The sequence below is a fragment of the Bos javanicus genome, chromosome 10, assembly GCF_032452875.1.
Source record: "Bos javanicus breed banteng chromosome 10, ARS-OSU_banteng_1.0, whole genome shotgun sequence".
Classification (NCBI taxonomy): domain Eukaryota; kingdom Metazoa; phylum Chordata; class Mammalia; order Artiodactyla; family Bovidae; genus Bos; species Bos javanicus.
This window is the reverse complement of record NC_083877.1, coordinates 45,992,831-46,016,053: the sequence shown is the minus strand read 5'-3', so window position 1 is coordinate 46,016,053 and position 23,223 is coordinate 45,992,831. Positions and strand designations below refer to the sequence as shown.

The 23,223-nt window shown below is 39.4% G+C and overlaps 1 protein-coding gene across 5 annotated transcripts in view; it reads left to right on the top strand.

Moving 5' to 3' along the window:
* USP3 (ubiquitin specific peptidase 3) overlaps positions 1-23,223 on the top strand; it is a 102,130-nt gene that overhangs the window by 45,169 nt on the left and 33,738 nt on the right. For all 5 annotated transcript variants that reach the window (XM_061431053.1, XM_061431056.1, XM_061431052.1 and 2 more), the window contains 8 exons: positions 3,190-3,273; positions 6,827-6,908; positions 7,867-7,949; positions 9,164-9,277; positions 11,821-11,934; positions 19,361-19,507; positions 22,768-22,874; positions 23,052-23,132. In XM_061431053.1, the coding sequence (XP_061287037.1) occupies positions 3,190-3,273; positions 6,827-6,908; positions 7,867-7,949; positions 9,164-9,277; positions 11,821-11,934; positions 19,361-19,507; positions 22,768-22,874; positions 23,052-23,132 (812 nt within the window). The remainder of the gene's footprint in view (positions 1-3,189; positions 3,274-6,826; positions 6,909-7,866; positions 7,950-9,163; positions 9,278-11,820; positions 11,935-19,360; positions 19,508-22,767; positions 22,875-23,051; positions 23,133-23,223) is intronic.

Here is a 23,223-nt window from a genome sequence, read left to right as displayed (position 1 = left end):
GTGGTGTTGGAGAAGACTGTTGCAAGTCCCTTGGACTGCAAGGAGATCCAACCAGTCCATTCTAAAGGAGATCAATCCTGGGTGTTCATTGGAAGGACTGATGCTAAAGCTGAAACTCCAGTACTTTGGTCACCTCATGCGAAGAGTTGACTCACTGGAAAAGACCCTGATGCTGGGAGGGATTGGGGACAGGAGAAGGGGACGACAGAGGATGAGATGGCTGGATGGCATCACCGACTTGATATGAGTTTGAGTAAACTCCGGGAGTTGGTGATGGACAGGGAGGCCTGGCGTGCTGCGGTTCATGGGGTCGCAAAGAGTTGGACACGACTGAGTGACTGAACTGAACTGAAGGTTGCAAGTAGACATTTCAATTTGGAAGTCATTTGAGACAAAATGTACCCTAAGTATTCATTGGCCACTGTCTCTCGTAAAACTTACCTAAAGCTAAAAATAAAAGTATTTATAGTTTTCAAATGTTAAATCAGTTTTTGGTGAATCAACTGAAGATCTTTGACTTTTTGTAAAATATCCTTTGTGATCTCTCAAATTTTAAAACATAATTCCCTTAACTGAAATAATAAATTAATGTTTCATCTCTCCATCTAAAAATGGTTTTCTTTCTTGAGCAAGAATTCAGGCTGTTTTGTAGCTTGCCAGAATTGTAAGATCAAATCCCTAAAGTCAATGAGAAATCATTTTGTTACATATTTCATTCTGATTTCATTGTGACAGAGTTCATTGATTATATTTTGACTGTAGAGAGGCAGCTTCTTGTTAAATTACTATGCATTTGCTGAAAATGACTCAACATTGTCTATTATCTTAAAACTTTTTTATGCACAGCTTATTAATTTGGCTCTGCTGTGTTAAATCATAATTGCCATTCTTAGGAAAATTACACTCGATTCTACCTCATTAGCGTGCCTTAATTTGAAGTTAAAAAATTTTTTTCATTCTTAGTTTTTGAGCCAGAAAACTAATTTAATTGTATTATAATTAAAATAAATATTTCAATTTAACTACAAATTACAGTTTATGTAGGTATCACTGTAACTTCTGCTTTCTGCATAAAATATTGAAATAAGCACTTTATAGTGCTTCATTAGTGCATAGAAAAGTAACAGAAAAATAGCCATGCCACAATAGCACAGCTCTAGAGCCTAGAGCAACTTACTCACTTTAATGATGAACACTCAAAAGAGATGAAGTAAATAGACCCAGTTAAGGCAGATTAGTTCAGAATGGAGCAAGGCCATAAATAAATCTGTTTCAACACATGAAAATGTTCCTTTAACAAATGCTAAAGGCTGAATTCATGTCACACCAAAAAGAATTACTTTAATATGAAAAAAGTTATTTCATATAATTTAAAGCAATTTGTTTCTTTAAACAAAGCAACCATTTGTGTGTGTGTGTGTGTGAAAGTTAAGGGGTTCACTTTTCAATTAGATAGACTAGCAGCATGTAAATATGTGAAAGGTCATCTAAATTTGCTCTTAGACTTCATTCCCCAGATGAACAGTAGCGTTTGGAGTTGTTTTTGTTTTGAACACTGGGTAATTCTTTTAGCCAAAGTGCATGTATATGTTTATGCCAATCTAGAATGAGAATGTGAGCAGGAATTAGGGTAACAATACAGTTTCATGCTCTAGTGCATGCCTGGGATTCACAGAGGAATCAAGTGCCCTAATCCCAGATTTATAGAGTAGACCTTACCCTCTTAACATTTATGCTGAGAAGAAGCAAGGAACTGAAACTTCCCACGAATTTAATTGCTTTATGCATTTGTTATAAAACCAATGAAGAATTATTTTCCTCCTATTGCTGATGGCTTTGATCAAAGAGAAACAGTCTGGGATGTGAATGGTAGCTTTTGCTATTAGTAGAAATGTTAAGGATTGACCATGGGAGCTTGGAAAATATTAGAGACTCTTGGTTGACAGCATTAGATAGTCAGATTTTGGGGGAGGGGCTTGTTAAATAATTACATGTGTAAATTGTGACTAAGAGACACAAGCCATGTTTTCGTGTGTAATATTTTTTTAAACAAATTACTTTCCCCCATCCTCTTTACAATTTTTGAATAGCCTGGTTTCAGGTATGTAGGAAATAATTTTTGGATTGTGCTAGATTTGACCTAATTTTTACTAATTGCTAGGCATTCAAAATTTTGCTCAGAAGAATGGCATTGTGATTGTCATTATTCTTTGGTAGTTTTAATAAGTGGTTTTGTACGAAGCTGCAGTTCAAAAGAATATTTTGGTACTAGCTTGTAAGTTTCAGTTAAAATTGGCCATATTCCAGGAAAAAAAAATTGAGTGCTAATGTACAAGTTAGAGTTTATTATGTCTGATTCCTTATATTATTTGCTTATTGACTTGCTAACACACACACACACACACACACAATATCAGTTCTAAAGAACATCTTAAACATCTTTCATCAAAGTGTTTGTTTACTGTACAACGTAGCCACTGTTTTATACTTTTGTTTTCTAACATTGCAGAATGAAAAGATTCATTCTTCTCAATTTAGTTTATTTAAATTAAATTATGTGTAAAAGGGGCTTCTCTGGTGGCTCAAACAGTAAAGAATCTGCCTGCAGTGTAGGAGACCCAAGTTCTGTCCCTGGGTCAGGAAGATCCCCTGGAGAAGGGAATGGCAACCCACTCCCAGTAGTCTTGCCTGAAAAATTTCATGGACAGAGGAACTTGGCTGGCGTGTAAAATGTATAGCTTTTAATTCAAATATCCCTACAGGTTAATTATCTTTTTCTTGCTTTTTTCTTACATCTCTTCTCCCCATTAATTTGAGTTGGGAGCGATCACATTAAAGCTTTAGGCTTCATGCTACATGAATAGAATTAGTGCTTTGTATTTCGTTCTCCATGTATTATGCACCGCTAAAAGGAATATAACACATGTCGCAGCCTAGTTCATTTTCAAAGAGGAATTGAAGAGCTTTGGAATAAAAATGTGAAAAGAAAGTAGTGTTCATTGCCTACGTGGCTTTTAAAAAAGGCTCCTTAAAAACATTCCAGTGTGGATTCTAAGTCCTCTTTGAACTCACCGCTGACTGTAACTGCTCACAGAGCCACGTGACCATCTTGGCAGCATGGGTTTAGTGATTTCATTACTGTGGTTTCCTCAAGCTCTTTACACACACTGATTAATATTTTCCTTGCAGTTATCGCTGTGATGATTTTGTGGTTAATGACACCAAGCTGGGACTGGTACAGAAAGTCAGAGAACACTTACAGAACTTGGAAAAGTAAGTAATAGACCTTGGGGAAGAAGGGGTGGAATGGGGTTGAGGGGTCTTTCAGAATTTCTGAGTGGGATTTTTGTTGATGAGTTCTATAAGCTCATCACACTCAATGTTTTTAGTGTGATTGAAATGTGAGCAAAATAAACTTTGGAGTTAGGTATATGAAAACTGTCAGTGGTCATAACTCAGCATTTATTTCATTTAGTATTTTCCATAAACTGTGTCCAAGGCTCCAGAGCCTGTTTTTTAGTTACTACCCACCATCTTATAAGTTTCTCAGTTTATTTTCAAGGAGAGTTTTGCTAGTGCGAGGGAAGGGCAGAAAATGATCCAAAATCATTATAGGGTTACCTGAAATATTAGAAAATCCTTATCAAATGTATTAATGGGGTCTTCTTAGAAGCTCTGAAATTTATGTATAAATTTTAAGGGAAAATAGGTTTAATTATATTATTGTTTCCTTTGCATCTATATGATAGCAGAAGATCCTAGTTTCTTCTTTTTCTTTTTTGTTAGGACCAGTATTTATCACTTGAAAGTATAGGAAGCTGTGAAATGCTTTGTCATCATAAAGAAATTAAACTACTGTGAATAGTTTTTTGTTTTTTGTTTTTTTTTTTGCTGAAGCCAAATAGGTTAGTCAGATACAATTCACTGAGCCCAAATCCAAGCAGTAAACAGAAGGCCCAGTGGCAGTGTCTTTGGTGGTACAGTGGGTGGAAGCAGGGTCCTGGAATGATTGCTGACTCAGGTGAAATCCGTGTAACTCTCCCCATCATAAGGCGCCATCTAATTTATTGTGACAGTTGATCTATAAATGGCATTGTGAGAACATGCCAGGAGTGGGAGGCCTTTAGCAAACTTACATGTAAAGCCAGTGGGGTATTTTTACATTGTGTGGTGATAGAGAATGACCTGAGTTCTCTAAGTTAAACACTGTCTAGCTGTGGTTAACCAAAGTCTCTCTGCATGTTTCTGACTAAATATAGATTTAAAGCTGAAAAGGGAGGAAATGATTTCCTTAAAATCTAAACTAATTAGAACACTTTGGATTTAAGGACGTTTTGGCTTGTCCTGTTGGGGCACCTCACTTTTTCAGAGTGCTTCCTCCCTTCTCTTAATGTGAACAGAGCAGCAGGAGCCCTGTCTAGGCCACACAGCTGTAGACACACAGATCTAGACTATGGAGTTTAGTCTGAAATTGTCACAGTTAACTGTGAAGTAGGAGATTCCTGCAGTAGTTTTTGTAACATCACTCTCTGGTGTGATGACATCATTGTAAAGATGTTAGTAACCTGATGATTCTTTGTTATAGAAGGAGGTAGCCCCCAAATTATTTCTCCTTGCCACCTAGAGTTTTCTCTTAAGAAAAGACTGTCATCTCAATGACAGATTCATCAGAACTAAGTCAGAAGGTGAACAAGACTTTGAAGAACCTCCATGCTTTTATATAAGCGGCTTTCCAATCTTTTATTTCCAATGACCACTTCATTAGGTAAAAGGTAACACAGACTGCTTTATCTTCACTTCTCCTTGGCCCCACTGAAAAATGTACCTTGCAACCCTTCTTCTGTGTAGATAAACAGTATCTAAGTTTATTTTGATGTTTCTCAAACATAACCTTGAGTCTGTGCTGGAAGCTACAATGGAATATCAATGACTGCATCTGAGCCTGGATGCAGACTCAGACGGATGCATCAGCTGTCCAGCGTGTCTCTAGAGCAGCACTGTGCACCAGAAACCTAGTATAATCACACTGTGTAGCCACTGGTCATGTGTGCCTGTGGAGCACTTGAAAATGAGCCAGCATGATGAGGAACTGGATTCTATGTTTTATTTAAGTTGAATTAATTTAAATTTACTAGCCACATGTCGGAGAAGGCAATGGCACCCCACTCCAGTACTCTTGCCTGGAAAATCCCATGGATGGAGGAGCATGGTGGGCTGCAGTCCATGGGGTCGCTAAGAGTTAGACACGACTGAGCGACTTCACTTTCCCTTTTCACTTTCATGCACTGGAGAAGGAAATGGCAACCCACTCCAGTGTTCTTGCCTGGAGAATCCCAGGGACGGGGGAGCCTGGTGGGCTGCTGTCTATGGGGTCACACAGGGTCGGACACAACTGAAGCCACTTAGCAGCAGCAGCAGCAGCCACATGTAGTGAGCGGCTTAAATAGCATGGATCTAAAGGATTCTGCCATTATGAGAATCACCAATGGTAAAATTTAATAACATATTTTAGAAAGCTAAAGGCTTTATTTGTATAAGTTGAATAAAAGTTAGCTATAGGCATTGTCACTGTGTTTGTGACTCAACTTCTTTCCTCACAGAATTTGTAAAGGAATAACTTGACATTATACTGCATATGGGCTTGCCTTATGGCTCAGCTGGTGAAGAATCTGCCTGCAACATGGGAGACCTGGGTTGGGAAGATCCCCTGGAGAAGGGAAAGGCTACCCACTCCAGTATTCCGGCCTGTAGAATTCCACAGGCTGTATAGTCCTTGGGGTCGCAAAGAGTCTGACGTGACTGAGCTACTTTCACTTCCAAGGCACTTTCTCTTTCATACTCCATGTGGGGTTGATCGCTTCTTACTTGTCATCAGTGTATGAGAGGCATGTACAGTTCTGAAGACGTTTTTCCTAAGAATATTTTTAGATGTGAAGCAGCTGACTGACACTAGATCTATTGCTCTCAAGGCAGTTCATGTGGAAATTCTGGAAAGAAAAACAATCACATATTTTCTTTGGATTAACCTGATAATTTTGGAAGATGGAAAAGGGTTGGTAGACTTAAAAGTCTGTGTTGTTTAATAATAGTAACTTGTACTTCCTTTGGATTAGTTCCCTGATACATCATTTTAAAGTGACCCTTTGAAGATGGGAATTACTTTCTGATAAATTTCAAATAAAATCTGTCTTTCATTGTGAAAATTTTAAATAATTTTAATTCAGAATTTATGCTGTTTAGGATCTGTTTTACAACATGCTTCATAGCATAGGTTAATCAAAGGACTTGGTGTATGCCTGTGTGCCTCTAATGTATTTATCATTCTACAGTCTCAGATTATGTGATCATCTGTTACAACATATGAACAAAAGAGGATACCTTTACCAAAATTAAGAAAGAAATAGAGTATTTGAGAGTTGATGTTAAATGTCAGAATAATCATGTCGGACCAGGGTTTCCCTTTTTTCTGTGGTGTGTGTATTCTCTTGTTTGGAGATTCACCATCGGTAGACAGAGTGGTGGAGGAGAGGGACCGTCTCAGAGACCACATCTACCTGGCCAGCTTCTCTGGGAAGTGCCCAGAGGTGGCAGATTCTAGTCCCACCCTGCTGGAGGAGCAGTGGGCATTTCCAGGGGAAGTGGAACTCCTTGGTACTTGAAGTACTGGTGGGCCACAGCGGCCTCATGGGTCCCTCCCTGGCCTGGCTACTCAGTCAGCCAGGGCTGTACCCTCAAAGCTTAGCATGGCCACCTTTGCTGTCTGTCCTGCGGGTGGTGTGTATGTAGGAATGTCTTTTTGATTGTCTGTCTGTTTGTGTTTTAATAGCTCAGCTTTCACAGCTGACAGGCATAGGAAAAGAAAACTTTTGGAAAACTCATCACTGAACAGCAAGTTACTAAAAGTAAATGTAAGTAATTAAAATTTATTCAAATACAAGAATTGGTTGAGGTCTAGTCACTGATTACAACTCTTAACATTAGTGTTACCCCCTTATGAACTTTTCTAAACGTATGTCTTGTATTTGGAATATTTCACAAAGTGTTTGCCACTGGTACTGACGACTCTCGATGTGACTAATGCCTCGGCGAGTCTGTCAGTGCCTGCCTTCCATCAGGATTACCACCATGCTCCAGTGCCTTAGTGAGCATTTGTTCTCAAGGCCTCCTCGCGTACCTTGTTACCCTTTTGCATAGGGTCTCAGAGATCCTTGCTTCCTTCCGGTAAAGGTCCCTACTGCAGATTCTGTGGGTCTGAAGTTATGGTAAGTTTTGTTCCTTAGTTATATTTTTTCCACTTTGTAGTAGCTTTAGTAGTCTTCTGAAGGTGTGAGGGCTTCCCAAGTGGCTCAGTGGTAAAGAATACACCTGCTAATACAGGACGTTCGGGTTTGATTCCTGGGTCAGGAACAATTCCTGAAGAAGGAAATGGCAACCCACTCCAATATTCTTGCCTGGAGAATCCCATGGATAGAGGATCCTGGTAGTCTACAGTCCATGGGTTCACAAAAGAGTCAGACACGACTTAGTCACTAAATAACAACAATAATAAAGGCATGAAGTCTTAAACTTATTTCTTTTAAGGACCTTCCTGGTTTTTACATCATGTACTCCATAGTACTTATTAAAGCTGATTTCCTATTAAGTTTCCATTTAGAACAGTCCTAGGATCAGAAACAGCCTTCTAAAAATATCCAGACACTTACACAGAGAGTAGAAAGAGAATTTGAAATATTCATTGGACTGAAAAGGATTGATTCCAACCTGGCTTGATGCTAGAGTTTCAAATACAGGCCTTTGCCCTTTGATGTCTGAAACAGTTGGCCTTCTCTCGGCATCACTGAGGGCGCCTCCCGTTCCGTTTTCCAGGGCAGCACCACTGCCATTTGTGCCACGGGCCTTCGGAATTTGGGGAACACGTGTTTCATGAACGCCATCCTTCAGTCGCTCAGGTAATGTTACAGTCAGACCTCAACTATCTAATGTTAGTTCTGGTGGAATGCTTAAGAGCAAAGGCTCCACGTTCAGGTTCTGTCTCTGGCCCTGACTCTAGCCTGGTAACCTGGGGAAAAGTTACCTCAGTTCCCGGTGCCTTGGTTTTCTCATCAGTGAAATGGGGATAATAGTCTGCCTCACAGAGTAGCTGGGAAGATAGTGTATAATTTACATAAAGTGCTTAGAGCAGTGCTTGGCAGTAAATAACTGTTAGCAGTTATTATTTAGTTCCTGTCACTTCTTAAATAGGCTTGACCACAGGCCAGCAAACTTCTGAAAAAGGCCAGATTAAATAAATATTTTTAATTTTTGCATGCCACATCCAGGCCCTCCACATATTTTCCTCCTCCTTTCAGTACTTCCCTCCCTTTTACACAACTCTTTAAAAATACAAAACTCACTTTAAAAATGGAAAAGCTCACTGGTCCAGGGCCAGATTTGTCCTGTGGGCCACAGTTCACGGACCCCTGGGCTGTAAGGAACCTTGTTCAGAGAACTCAGTTCAGTCATTAGTTGAGTCTTAAGTATGGTCATTAGATCAGATGTTTAGAGGATCCTCAATGTGTAGGATGAGCAGTGAAAAATAAAACAGGCAACAAGGCTGACCTAAGTTATCTAGAAGAGATTATTTAGAAAGTTGTGTACTTTCAGATTCTAATGTGGTGTCAAAGACCAGAATAAATTATTTTCCCAGGGCCAGAAGCCACATGTGCTCTCTCCTTAAAGGGACTGGCTCTCAGCTTTTCTTACTTGAATAAGAAATTCTAGTTGCTACTGAATTCTCCTTGTTACTCTGTATAGTATATTCAAACAATATGGTTGCTCTCATAGTTTGCTTCTGCTGGAGGAAATTATTGAACACCTGGAAACAAAAGCCCTGAAAAGAAAGAAAGGGTGATAATCTCTGAATGGGAAGGGGGATTGAGGATTTGGGGAACAGAGAGTTTGCTTTAAGGTTGTTCTTTATTTTTGCAAAGTCACTTACTTGTATTGTTTTCTGGGAACAAAAGAGGAATCTTAATAAAGAAACATGATGTAAGAGATTCCATTGAATACCACTTTAATGAGAAATAGATCACATTTTCAGAATCCATATGTGAGTCTCATAGTACTTTCTTTACAGGTCCTAGGACATTTAAAAAATTATTTTCTTTCCTTCCTTTTAAAATAGTAACATTGAGCAGTTTTGCTGTTATTTCAAAGAACTGCCTGCTGTGGAATTACGGAATGGGAAGACAGCAGGACGGCGAACGTACCACACCAGGAGCCAGGGGGAAAACAACGTGTGAGTCTCAGAATATGTCCTTTCTGGCTTTGAGCCACAGAACAAATGACTCTTACTGGTGATTTCCATTGTGTTATGTGAGTAAATAGGCACGTGCATTTAAAAAGAAACTCGTAACAGTTGTGTTTCAGTATTTATCTGGCAATCTTAGTAATTGTCAGAATTCGTTTATTTCTATTTACCTAGCAGGCAGGATAAATTCAGCACTCTACTTTTGGAGTCTGTGGATTGGGGCATTCTAAAATTGATGTCTGTGAATGAAGCACAGTTCTAGTTACAGAGCAGCATGAATGTCATTAGTCTTTGTGAATTAATTTATGTGATAGGGTTAGGTAAACCTGTCTTGAATAATTAATTTGCAGTTATCAAATTCATTATGGGGCAGTACAGTCACTTGTTAGTTGATGTGGGAGGAGGAAGTGACAAGTGATTATTGAGAACCAAAACAATATGTATTCAAATTCAAACCATGTTCTCTTGGGGTTCTGAAGGTGTGTCATCTTATCATGGTTGTAAGAGGCATCTTAAGGTTACTGAAATGAGGCTATAACAATGTAATGTTTTCCCTGTCTGCCCATCCCTGCTCCCATACACCCCATCCCCACACATTCTGAAAAGCCACGCATAATCTAGTACTTACAGTCTGACACTGTTCTCTGCCTGGCTGAGGGAGAATAGCATAGACTGTGTTCAAATGGTGTGCACGGTAGAACATGCAGTGAAGCCAGGCATTGGCGCAGGGAGGGCATGATGTCACGAGGAGTGCAGTCCTAAGAGTCTGCTTCGGCAGCAGCGTGCAGAATGAGCTAGAACATGCCTGCCTTCAAGGAGGCTTCACACTTGATAGTAATTGGTTAGAGGGAATAGCAATGAGATGAAGAGAAAAAAATACATGTGCACAAAAGGGAAGAATTAGTAGTACTTGATGCATTAGTGGGATTTAGGGTTTAGTTACAAATTACAGAAATTGCCTCTGGCCATTTTATGCAGAAAAGGAATTTATTGAAGGTCTTTGGTGAACTTACCATTACCAGATGGGTGGAAAATCAGGTCTAGAGTCCAGGCATCCATAAAGTTGTCCTTATTAGGACCACTGGCCATGCCCCGCCCAAGTTTTCCCACTGCCAGCACTGCTGGAGTTGGTGCTGGGTAGAAGCTGCTACTATGGCTCCCCCCATCTCCCCCGCACCTGCCCCCATGCTCCTGAAGCTGCTCGTTGCCACCTGAAATGACTTGGCACTGTCACAGCTCTTTTCTAATTCCTGCTTCAAATAGGCATACCAAGGCCATGTACCTGTGGGAGGGAGTGGGGCGAGAGCTGAGGAGCAAGTATTTCGTGTTTTCAGCTTCCATAGTGGGAGGCAGCCTTGGACTCTCACAAGACTCTTAAGATGGAGTTCCTCAAGCACAGGATGAGGATTTAGGTACTAGGAAGTAGAAAACATAATTTTTATCTCAGGAACCTGTTGGGTAACAGGGGTTGAGAAAGAAGGTGGTGAGATTCTCTGTGGTATCAACCAGGTGTCTATGAGGATGGTAGCTGTATGCCACATAGTCATTGCAGTTGAGAAGGTGTTTAAGATTACCTTTGTGCATAGAAACCCGAAACTAATGGTGACTTAAGCACCCCTGGTTTATTTTCTTATGTAAAAGTTGGAGCTTGCCCATCTAGCTTCGTTTCTTGGACTCATTGGGCTCACCTGATGCCCTGTCCACCAGCCCTGGGTGTGGCTTTCGCCTACATTGTCTGCAGTGCTGCTGGGGAGCCACCGTTCAACCTCATTCTAGCTGGAAGGCAGAAAGGAGGAGCGAAGAAGGACCACTCTTTCTCTTTAAGGGGATTTGTCAGAAGTTGGACACACTCAGAATTTTTTATTCCATGCACTCATGTGCCAAGAAAAAGGTGGCAGTTGTATTCCTGTGGGAGGAGTGAGTGGAGCCCGGGCAGCCGTAGGGAGAGTGCAGGGAGCAGGTTTAGGACACGCTGGGTGAGAAGAGACAGAGGATGCCCCGTAGGAAGTTCCTGCTGGGACCTGGAAACACCCGGATAAAAGCAGTCGTGCGAAAAATGTGGATTTCAGATTTGGATTTGAGAGTCACTAGGACAGACGTGAGTTTTGAAGCTCTGCGATCAGATTAACTCTCTGCAGCAGAGATGAGCAGACAGTCCCGAACAAGTCTGAGAAGTGCTCCTAGTGAGGGCCAGGTGGACAAGAGATTCTTAACCTGTTTACATGCTTTAAAATATGCATCAGTAAGTAATTCGGTCTGTAACTTATCCATTGCTTTGTTTTACAAATATGATGGTACACGTATGATGGCCTACTCAAGAGGTCACCATATAATTAAAAACTAGTTCTGTCAAGTAGTTACCGCTTTTTCTCTGGGTTTTTGAGATGTTGTTAACTGTCAGATTTAGTTCAGAAGAGACCAAATTTTTTATGTTTTCATATTTTATTTGTTTAGACAGTTCAGCATTGTGTACTAAAACACCAGCCTCTCGCGAATGCTGCAGGGTCTCATCATCCCTTCTTCTCGTCTAGGTCTTTGGTGGAAGAGTTTAGGAAGACACTCTGTGCTTTATGGCAAGGTAGCCAGACTGCATTTAGCCCGGAGTCCTTATTTTATGTTGTTTGGAAGATTATGCCCAATTTTAGGTAAGTAAGATTTAATGAAGGATATTTAAAACATTAATATTAGTCTTTACATTGTTCCTGAAACAGTTTCCAACAAGTGGTATTCTCAGTAATGAAGACTGTTTTGTTTTTTAAGGGGAAGATAAGTTGGATATATCCTACTAGACAATGTGTTTAAATAATAGACCTTAGAAATGTCTTTAACAGAAAGCAGGGCATTTTGTTGTTATAAAAACAAAAACCTTATAAATAACTTATTGCTCTAGAAAAACATACTGGACAAAATTTCCTTGATTCTTTTAAAATCTTATAAACAGTAATTACCATCATATACTGTCTTATTTGAGCTAAAAAAAAAAAAATCCAAATGTAATCAGTAGAAAACCATGGTACTGTATTCCAGACTGTAGTTAAGTCCATAAGATTCATTTTTCAGACAGTAACAAAATGAACAGATCATCTCTTTACATGGCTGCAGAGTCACTGAGTTTTCCATGTTGTTTATCTAGTCTCGCTTGAGAGGGAAATGCCCTGCTGTCAGAAAAGCCCCTCTTCTCCTAGGCTCATCAGCCCTGTAGCAAGCGGCACATTTGAAGCACTGCAGGTGTTTGACAACAGCCTTTGCCACCTTCTGCTGATTTGATCTTTCTGAAGCACATCATGGTTCTTACTAGTCATGATTCTGGCATCTAATATATGCTTCTCTCCTTTTTTAAAGCCAGCATGGTGTAGTAAACCTTAGCAATATATCTTCCTTGATTGTCTCAGAGTGGTTCAGATCTATGGGTAGTGTGGAGAAGTGTCTGAAGGGTAATAGGACTGTAATTTGTTGCCTTCCTGAAGAGTGTGGCCTTGAGGATCGGATGTAATTGACTATTGTTAACCCTGGTCTTTGTTTTGAAGGAAATTTCTTTTATATTTCATGTTATTTAATCTCTTCTTAGGAAGGAATATCTTGTAAGAATTTTAGAATTATCTGACTCTAAATAGGAAAGGTAGAAATGATTAAGTTATTGCTAATCACTGGTAGAAATTTCTATCAATCACCTAGTTAGACAATTTTATTTTCTTGGGCTCCAGAATCACTGCAGGTGGTGACTGCAGCCATGAAATTAAAAGATGCTTGTTGGAAGAAAAGCTATGACTAACCTAGATAGCATATTAAAAAGCAGAGACATTACTTTGCCAACAAAGGTCTGTCTATTCAAGGCTGTGGTTTTTCCAGTAGTCATATATGGATATGAGAGTTGGACCATAAAGAAAGCTGAGAGCTGAAGAATTGATGCTTTTGAACTGTGCTGTTGAAGAAGACTCAGGAGCCCCTTGGACTGCAAGGAGATCCAACCAGTCCATCCTAAAGGAAATCAGTCCCGAATTCATTGGAAGGACTGATGCTGAAGCCGAAGCCGAAGCTCCAATACTTTGGCCACCTGATGTGAAGAACTGACTCATTGGAAAAACCCTGATGCTGGGAAAGACTGAAGGCAGGAGGAGAGGGGGACGACAGAGGAGAGGGGGACGACAGAGGATGAGATGGTTGGATGGCATCACCAACTCAATGGGACATGAGTTTGAGTAAGCTCCAGGAGTTGGTGATGGACAGGGAAGCCTGGCATGCCATGGGGTTGCAAAGAGTCAGACACGACTGAGCGCCTGAACTGACCTAGTTGGACTCTTGATAGGGATTTAATCCTTGTGTTTTGTTACCAGATAAAAAGTGCTTCCATTTGTTGAATATCTGTTATGTGCCAAGCACTTTGGGTATTTTGTATCTGATTTTCATTAAGAAACACAACAGATTCCCATCAAGTTAGGAAGCGTTGCTGTTGTTCAGTCGCTAAATCATGTCCAACTCTCTGCATCCCCTTAAACTGCAGCACGCCAGGCCTCCCTGCCCTTCGCTATCTCCCATGAACTTTGCCCAAGTTCATGTCCATTGAATCGGTAATGGACTTGATTCAATGGACTAGCCATGATTCAATTGGCTACCTAACCATCTCATCCTCTGCCACTCTCTTCTCCTTTTTTGCCTTCAATCTTTCCTAGCATCTGAGTCTTTTTCCAGTAAATTGGCTGTTCGTATCAGGTGGCCAAAGTATTGAAGCTTCAGCATCAGTCCTTCCAATGAGTATTCAGGGCTGATTTCCTTTAAGAATTACTGGTTTGATCTTCTTGCTGTCCAAGGGACTCTCAAGAGTCTTCTCCAACACCACAGTTCAAAAGCATCAATTCTTTAGCCCTCAGCCTTCTTAATGGGCTGACTCTCACATCCCTCCATGACTACTGGAAAAATCATAGCTTTGATTATTTGGACCTTTGTCGGCAAAGTGATATCTTTGCTTTTTTAATACTCTGTCTAGGTTTGTCATAGCTTTCTTTTCAAGGAGCAAGGGTCTTCTAATTTCATGGCTGCAGTTATTATCCACAGGAAGTGTTAGCTTCATTTTAAAGACGATGAAACTTCGACAGAGAGCAGTTCAGTGTTACACATCTAGTAGGTGTTAGGACCAGAATGAGAACCCAGGTCTTTATGGCGCTGGTCAGTGACAGATGTGTTCACAGTAGACTTGTAGTAACTTGTCCGCATGCCCAAGTGAGGCCTGCCAGCTGTCTCTGTACTCTTCTGCTTGGACTGCATGGTGACTCAGTTCCCTCATTTGATTCTGCTTTTCATCTAAATCTGCCCATTACTTCTACCAGTGTATTCGTTCTAGCTGTGAGCATGAGTTAGTTTTTAGCTACTTAATTTTACACATTCTGTTATTCCTACCGATGAAAGAAAAGAACTGGAAAAGCTGACCAGGTTGAGAAATTTGGATGGCGTTGCTGGAGTGATTCCTGTAAAACATGGCCTCTTAGATCTCTCTAATGACTGAGCGACTGGGCAGAATAAGATGTCTCTGTGTTCTTAGCAGGGCTTTCTCTTTGTTCTGTAATAATTCAGATTGTTCCCCACTTTCGTGTTGTCGTTCAGTCACCAAGTTGTGTCTTACTCTCTGTGACCTCAAGGATTGTAGCCTACCAGGCTCCTCTGTCCATGGGATTTTTCAGGCAAGAATACTGGAGTGGGTTTCTCAAAGAATAATTTTCTCTTGGTTAGACCTAGATCTTGAGATTGTATCACGGATAAAGTTTTAGTGCAGGGTCACTGCCCAATGCCCAGGTGTAAGGCTGTGAGGTAGGGTTTTCTTCTTATAATTGTTACTCCTATTATGTGTATAGGGCTTCTTTGGTGGCTCAGTCGGTAAAGAATCCTCCTGCAGTGTAGGAGACCTGGTTTGATCCCTGGGTCAGGAAGATCCCCTGGAGGAGGAAATGGCAACTGACTTCAGGATGCTTACCTGGAAAATCCCATGGACAGAGAAGCTTGGCAGGCTGTAATCTATGAGGTCACAGAAGAGTTGAATGAACATGACTTAGTGACTAAACCACCACTACCTATTATGTATACAGGGTAACATTCTTACAACATGCCAAAGTGGAAATGAAGTGAGTCTTGAATTATGTTTTTATTGTAGTTATAATCCCAAAGTAAAATTTTTTATAGTTTAGAAAGCCCATTTTCCTTGGTTAATAGATGTCAATATCCAGAGAGTTTGATCCCTTGAAAACAACTTTCATCTCATTGTATGTCTCCATCAGAGCTCATGGGCAACACATCACAGGTGTGTGGTCCTTGAGCAGTAATATTTTGAAAGAAATCTTTTCTGAGCAGTAAGTGTCAACAGTGGGCTTAAAATATTCAGTAAACAATGTTGTAAACAGATGTGCTACATCCAGGCTTTGTGGCTCCATTTATAGAGCAGAGTAGACTGAGTATTATTCTTAATGGCTTTAGGATTTTCAGAATGGTAAATGAGCACTGGCTTCAACTTCAAGTCTCCAGCTGCATTAGCCCCTAACAAGAGAGTCACTCTGTCCTTTGAAGCCAGACGTTGACTTCTCCTCTCTTGCCGTGAAAATCCGAGATGACATCATCTTCCAGTATAAAGCTGTTTTGTCAGCATTGAAAATCTGTTGGTTAGTGTAGCCACCTTAACTATTGGTCTTAGCAAGATCTGGATATCTTGCTGCAGGTTCTACGTCAGCAGTTGCTGCTTCACCTTGCACATTTATGTTAGGGAGATGGATTCTTTCTTTAAACCTCGCTTACCAACCTCTGCTAGCTTCAGGCTTTTCTCCTGCAGCTTCCTCACCTCTCTCAGCCTTCCTGGAATGGAGGAGAGTTATTAAGGCTTTGCTCTAAATTAGGCTTTGGCTGAAGGAACTGTTGTGGCTGGTTTGAGCTTCTGTCCAGCAATCTCTGTATCGGCAATAGGGTCTCACTTTTTAAAGTAATGGTGTCTTCACTGGGGCAGCACTTTTAAGTTCCTTCAAGAACTTTTCCTTTGCTTTCACAACCTGTCTAACTGGTGCAAGAGGCCTAGCTTTTGGCCTCTCTTGACTTTTGACATATCTTCCTCACTAAGCTTAATCCTTTTAGCTTTTGATTTAAAATGAGAGACTTGCAACTCTTCTGTCAGTTAAACACTTAGAGGCCATTAAGGGTTGTTATTTATCCTAATTTGAATATCATTGTATCTCAGGGAATAGCGAGGCGGGAGGGAGGGAGAAAGGCAGGAGCAGCCTGTCGGTGGAGCAGTCAGAACACACACAGCATTTACTAAGTTTGCTGCCTTACATGGTTGTGGCGCCTAAAACAATGGCCAGAGTAACATCAGAGATCACTGACCATTGATCACAGTAACGCATACAATAATAATAATGGAAAGATTTAAAGCATTACAGGAATTACCAAAATGTGAAAGAGACAGAGTGAACAAATGTTGGAAAATGGCCCCAACAGACTTGCCCAAAGCAGGGTTGCCACAGACCTTCGACTTGTAAAAACCACAGTGCCTGCAAAGCACAATAAAGCAAAGTGCAGTAAAACGAGGTACACCTGTATTAATTCTAATTAGGAATTTATCTATTGTATGGGTTTTTTGTTTGTAAACAAAAACATTATTATTTTTCATTTTCTAGTATTTTTGTCTCGAAGAAACTCAGCCTTGATTAATGCCTTACACTGGGTAGGAATAGTTAATTGTAACTGCTTTTGGTTTTGCAGATAATTTGGGCAAAATTGTAGTTTATTTTAAATATGAACAGAACCTAAAGCTCTTACGTGTCCTAGATATTTCAGAAAAAGCTTGTTGCAGAGTGATAAAATTTGATTCCGTAGAGGCATATCCTGCTCCGTGCTGGTCTTTGCCATTTTACACGTAATGCAGTGGTCCTTACTGAACAGCGAATGGTCAATAATGCTAGGCATGTGTCACAGTTGTGCATGTTGGAGCCTTGCACAAGTGCTTGTGTGTGCCTGTATTACCTGATGTCCGTTTCATTTGGAATATCTGCTTTTCACTTCAGCAGGCACAAAGCAACATTTTCTTCATTGGAACCTTTCTTTGTTCTTAAGATGAAGAGACAGTTGCTCTGTGTTCCTGTGTGTTGTGCCTCAGCAGCACCCCTCATTCAGAATGGAGGCCTTACGATCGTCTAGGCTTTTTATGTTTGCAGTGTGCTAAGATGATTTATCTTTATGATACAGATTTTCTATAGACATTAAAGAGAAAGAGGTAATCTTTATGTAAGGTCACAAACAAGTGAGGATAAGGAACAGTGATAAAACTGGAGCTGCCATTCTTCAGATAAGTCAATGAAAGGCTTTATTTAAATGTTTAGAAATGGAATTGTAAATGTCTCTTAAGTTAGAATAAAAAAAAAAGTCCTAGAAGAAATACGGACTTTTCATTCTCTGGGTAAAGATCACAAATTGTAACAGATGCCTATAATTTACTTTTATGAAACAATGAGTGTTCCATGATGTCATATAGGTCACCAAATGTATTTCTAATGGTAAAGGAAACAGTAGAAAATAATGTGTTTTGATAAAAGGAAAGAGAATCATGGTGTGGTTGGAAATGTTCATTAATGTACATTAGGCAGATTATTTTAAGGGATGGATATGTGTTTGATGAAAATGCAAATTGACATAACTACAAGATAAAGGTTTTAATGATCCATTTTAGAAAATGATGATTAGATATTAGGTTATTTTGGTCAGAGAATAAAATGTTTTTATATAGGATAGAATTTCAGATATGACCTGAGATACTGATCTTATCTTTGAGTCATGAAAAAGATGTATATTGAAAGGGTTTAACGTATCTCCTTAGATATATATAAAGGAACTACCAACTTTGAATAGTTTTACTTTTAACTTAAGTTTAACATTTTATTCATAAGAGTCTTAAATACTTGAACAATATATGTATTACTATTTAGTTACTAGTTTAGAAAAAGTTACAGTGAAATACTGACTTTTGATGTAAATTCCATTGATTAGGCAGATTATTTCCAGGAGAAATTTTAGGAAAAGGGGGAAAATCTGGTTAAAAGAAATTTTGTTTGTGGAACCACTGCCTAGAAGGGCAGTGAAAATTTTGACTCCAGACCAGGCCAGAAAACTTGTCACTTAGGGCAGAGATTAAAGAGAACCTTCCATGCTGGTAAAAAATGTAGGCAGAAGTCTTTCCTATCCATAATTTTATAAATGTACTTTAGACATCACTGCTGACTTATCTACATAAACCTCTAACCCTTCTAGCTGTACCAGCTTTATTTTGTCAGATTTCATTACTCTGCACTTGTCATTGATCTGTATTAGCATAAGAATTCCATGCAATTTCCTGACTGAATAGAGGATAAGAAATAACCTCAGAATATGTGGCTATACTTATTCAGGTTTTAGGCTAGAGCATAATTGTATATGTGTCAATGCATTTTGAAAATTTTATTTGTTTAAAAAAATGTCCTTTGAATCAGAGATTAGGATGTAAGCATAGAATGTTAGACATCTTTAGCTCTTTAGGTAAAATTTTTCTTCCTTTCAGCCAGTGTTTGAAAATTAGTATCTTTTAATCTGAAGATTTTATTTCTTAAACTTTAATAAAACTTTAGACCTAGTTTTCTGGTGCAGGTATGATGTGATGTTTTAACATGTGAGCATCTCCTAGAGAGGCTGTGTGGGAAACGAGGAGCTTCACAGTCCGTCCAGGAGACAGGGTTGTGGTCCCATCTCTGTTACTGTCCTGCTGTAGGGCTTCAGGCGGGTCACACAACCCCCTTTTTGCCTCTCAGTGTTCCCCTTAGGTGAGGTCAGTTGAGATCACAGTAAGTCCAATTAGCTCTACTAGTCCATGTTTCCAGAGTTACTTTTAAGAAGTGGAATTCTGTCTTGAAGGTAAATGTTATGTGTAAGACAAGAAGGAAGTGAGGATGAGGGATGAGGGAGCCTCCCTGTGTCCTGAGCGCAGCGTTGCGGCCCTCCTGTCACTTCAGCCTCCAGCGTGTCTGCCCGGGGAGGCAGAGCCACTCAGTGACTGTCTCTGTTTGCTTCAAGGGGCTATCAGCAGCAGGATGCCCATGAGTTCATGCGCTACCTGCTAGACCACCTGCACTTGGAACTCCAGGGTGGTTTCAACGGTATTTCCCGCTCATCAATTCTGCAAGAGAATTCTACTCTGTCTGCAAGTAACAAATGTTGCATGTAAGATTTCATTTCCCTTTGTTCACTAGTCATGAAGGCTTAAAATATTTTGAATGTGTATTTTCCTACAGCTTCATTTTGGACTTAACTTTTCCAAAAATAATTTTATATTTTTAACCTGTTCTTTAATCACACTGAGGCAGTGATAACTTTTCTGAATTTGGGGGGTTTTTTGCCTCTCAATATGAACAAAACAACCTTTTGGGTTGCTTTCCCAAGTACTAATACTCCCAAATATACATTGAGATCAGAATGTTTATTTTGCTAAGGGAGACATAATCGACTTTTATTTCCGCTTGGATTTTGGTTATTTGTCTCCTTGTGTTCAAATTTTGGGAAAAACTTTATACTTATCTATGCAGGAAATGGACTTTATAAGATAAATTCCCCAAAGAATGGAAGAAAATAATATATAGGGTTGCTGTAGTATTATTGCCTGGCAGTCCATAAATCGGTAGTCTCATAGTTAATCTGATTGAATCAGAGAAGGGCAATTATTATGAATGGCCATACTTCTTAAAATGTTTGGTCCTCAAGGTCCTAGTAGCTATGTTCAAGTTAGAAACAAGTATAGAGGGGGAAGGAACTGTGATCTTGTAGAAATGGCCCTGCTGCTAGCATCAACTCAAACTTAGTATTAAAGAACAAATTCCGCTTTGTATTTTATGTGACGGTATACTCATACACAAAGGACACTGAGCTGGGCTCCAAGAAGGCCAGTCCATGTGAAGTGAGCGGGTATCACGTTTTGAGATAGTCACCGGTTGTTCTTTTAGTAACTCCTGAGTTTTCAGTATTAATCCATATCTTTTAATGATATTTTAAATAATAGTAAATTTTAAGTTTCATTAGGAGAAGGAAATGGCCACCCACTCCAGTGTTCTTGCCTGGAGAATCCCAGGGACGGGGGAGCCTGGTGGGCTGCCGTCTATGGGGTCGCACAGAGTCAGACACGACTGAAGTGACTTAGCAGCAGCAGTGAGTTAGGAACATAAAAGTGAAAGCTGCTCAGTCGTGTCCGACTCTTTGTGACCCTGTGGACTATACAGTCCATGGAATTCTCCAGGCTAGAATATTGGAGTGGGTAGCTGTTCCCCTCTGAGATATTAAAAACTCAGGCTTCTTTATATTTCCTTAAATTCATGGAGGATGCATTTCAGGATCTAAGGATGAGACTTGCTAAAACTGCCAAAAAAAAAAAAAAAATCAACAAAAAAGGTCTCCTATATTTGTGTTTATTCGTATAAACACATCAATCCCTACTGAAGGTGGGGGCAAGGATGGTAGAAATAAATAGCAGGTGGGTTATTTTTAATATATAGAAAATTATTAGTCTAAGTATAAAGGACCTTCTCAGCATAACAGCCTGTCCAAGTAGCTAATATTTACACTTTTCCTGGTGTGCAGTTATGATAGAAGTGATTTTGAAATAACTTGTGAATCTTGTTTTAAAATAGCCAAGACTAGTATCTTTTTTTCAGAGGAAGAAATTGTAAAGGAAGAAGTACATTGAGTTTAAATGTACTGCTTTTTAATAAAGCAGTTTCCATTTTAATTAAAGGCAGCAGATTATGTGAATATCAGTATGAAAGGATCAATCATAAACCCTTTATTTTCAGTAGATTTTTTGGGGGTATATCATTTGTAATACTAAAGTCATGTATCTTATGAACAACTTAAAAAGCTACAGTGTATTTCTTTTAGCAGTACAGAAGGAAGCCCTTTCAAAGAAAAGGAAGCAGAACTTTTAAAATAATAGGTTTGCTTGGGTAGGTTTTTTCTGTCTCATCATTGCAGTAGGTTTCATTTGGAGCAACTCAAAGTATGGTTCAGTGTGTTAGGAATACTATTGACTGCAAGTGACAGAAACCGCCTCAAATTACTGTTAGTAAAAAAGAGCAATATACTGGCTCAGATAACTGCATAAGTGTGCAAAAGTTAACATTTGTGTTCACTATAGTGCTATTAATGAAAGCACACAATAAAATAACCTCAGTACCATTAATAATTTAATTTCATTTTTTTATATTCTGATTTATCTTTATTTGTTCTGTTGACAGTTTTATGTGGGTTCCTGTGGTTGCAGTGAAACCTGGAGCCATTTGGGATTTTAAATATTTTTTACTTAAGTATATACCCATCAATACTATATTGTTAAGAGGAGCATAGTGTTCAGAGAAGGTGCTCAGGTCAGGCCAGCTGTGTGAACTTGGGCCAAGTTATTTAGCCTTTGAACCTCAGCTTCCTTGCCTGTAAAATGGGGATGATCTTCTCTACCTCAGAGTTGTTGTGAGGATTAGTTTAGCACATGGAAAGTATTTAGAATGGAGCCTGGCACCTAAGTACATAAGTGCTTGCTAATCATTCTGTCACTGGTGCACCTTGTCAGCTGTTACCATCCAAACCGTGGCACGCCGCGCGCCTGCCACAGAGCGAGGTGCACGTCCAAGGTGTATACTTAGGGAAGAGAAGACAGCAGAAGGCAGGTGCGACCCTGCTACTCAGATCAAAGATGCTTACTCAGAGGGCTTGCTTTTTGGTAAGCACTTGTCTAAAAAAGCATTGTATGTATATTCTCATTTCCTCATCACCAGGCTTCTAAGGTAGATGGATGTTACTCCTGTTTTACATTTGATGAAGCTGAGGCACACATAGGTTAAGTAACATTAGGACAGTTGGTGTCTTATTGTTCTTACAGTGCTGTACACATTTTTGATATCTACAAGGGAATTACATTGTTTAAGTGTTTGTGAAATCACCTCTCTACCAGTGATGACTAAGTATGTGTTAAATTTGTTTACCTCATTTTCCCCAAATGTGAACATCTAAAAAAAAAAATCTTAAACTATCTTTGATGAAGGATGTTGTTCAACGTAACATAATTTAGAGAGATCCCCATATGATGAGAAATCTTGCAAAGGATCTAATATACGGGGGTTTCCTGTTCCTGAGGGGTATATTTGAGGGAAAAGGGGTCCTCTTGCTCTGAGTACAAGTATGTATGTGATCTATTAGTAATGGCAAATGTTCAGTGTTAGTAACTTCTGTATTATAGAAAGTAGTGGCATTGGGAGAGGGGTCGGAAGAAGGCCAGTGGCTTAAACCTTTTATTTGGTATACATCTATTTAGCTTTTAAGCTTTTGTGTTATTCTGTAATTTAAATTATATATCCCCCAAAGGGAGTGGGGAGTGACCTAGAGGAGCTTTTACATATATTTTAGTGTTTTACTGAGATATTTTCCTATGTGATTTTCTTTAGAAATGGAGCATCTACGGTTGTCACAGCTATATTCGGAGGCATTCTCCAAAATGAAGTTAACTGTCTCATATGTGGGACAGAATCTAGAAAGTTTGATCCATTCCTAGGTAAGACATATTTGGCATGTGATGATATGATACTGTATTAAAATAATAACTGCAATGTTTCCTTTGAAAGCTAAGACAGTAAAGAGATAAATCCTTAAAAATACATCATTTTTGGAAATTATTTTTTGTGTGGTTATATATTCCTTTAACAGTTCTGTTTTCCTATTTCCTTTTAAGACCTTTCATTAGATATTCCAAGTCAGTTCAGAAATAAGCGCTCTAAGAATCAAGAAAATGGACCAACTTGTTCATTACGAGGTAAAGATACTTTAATGTTCTGGAATTTCTTCCCCTACCCTGAAATAGCTGAATAATACATATATAAGCTTCAGCTAGAAGTGCTGTGTTG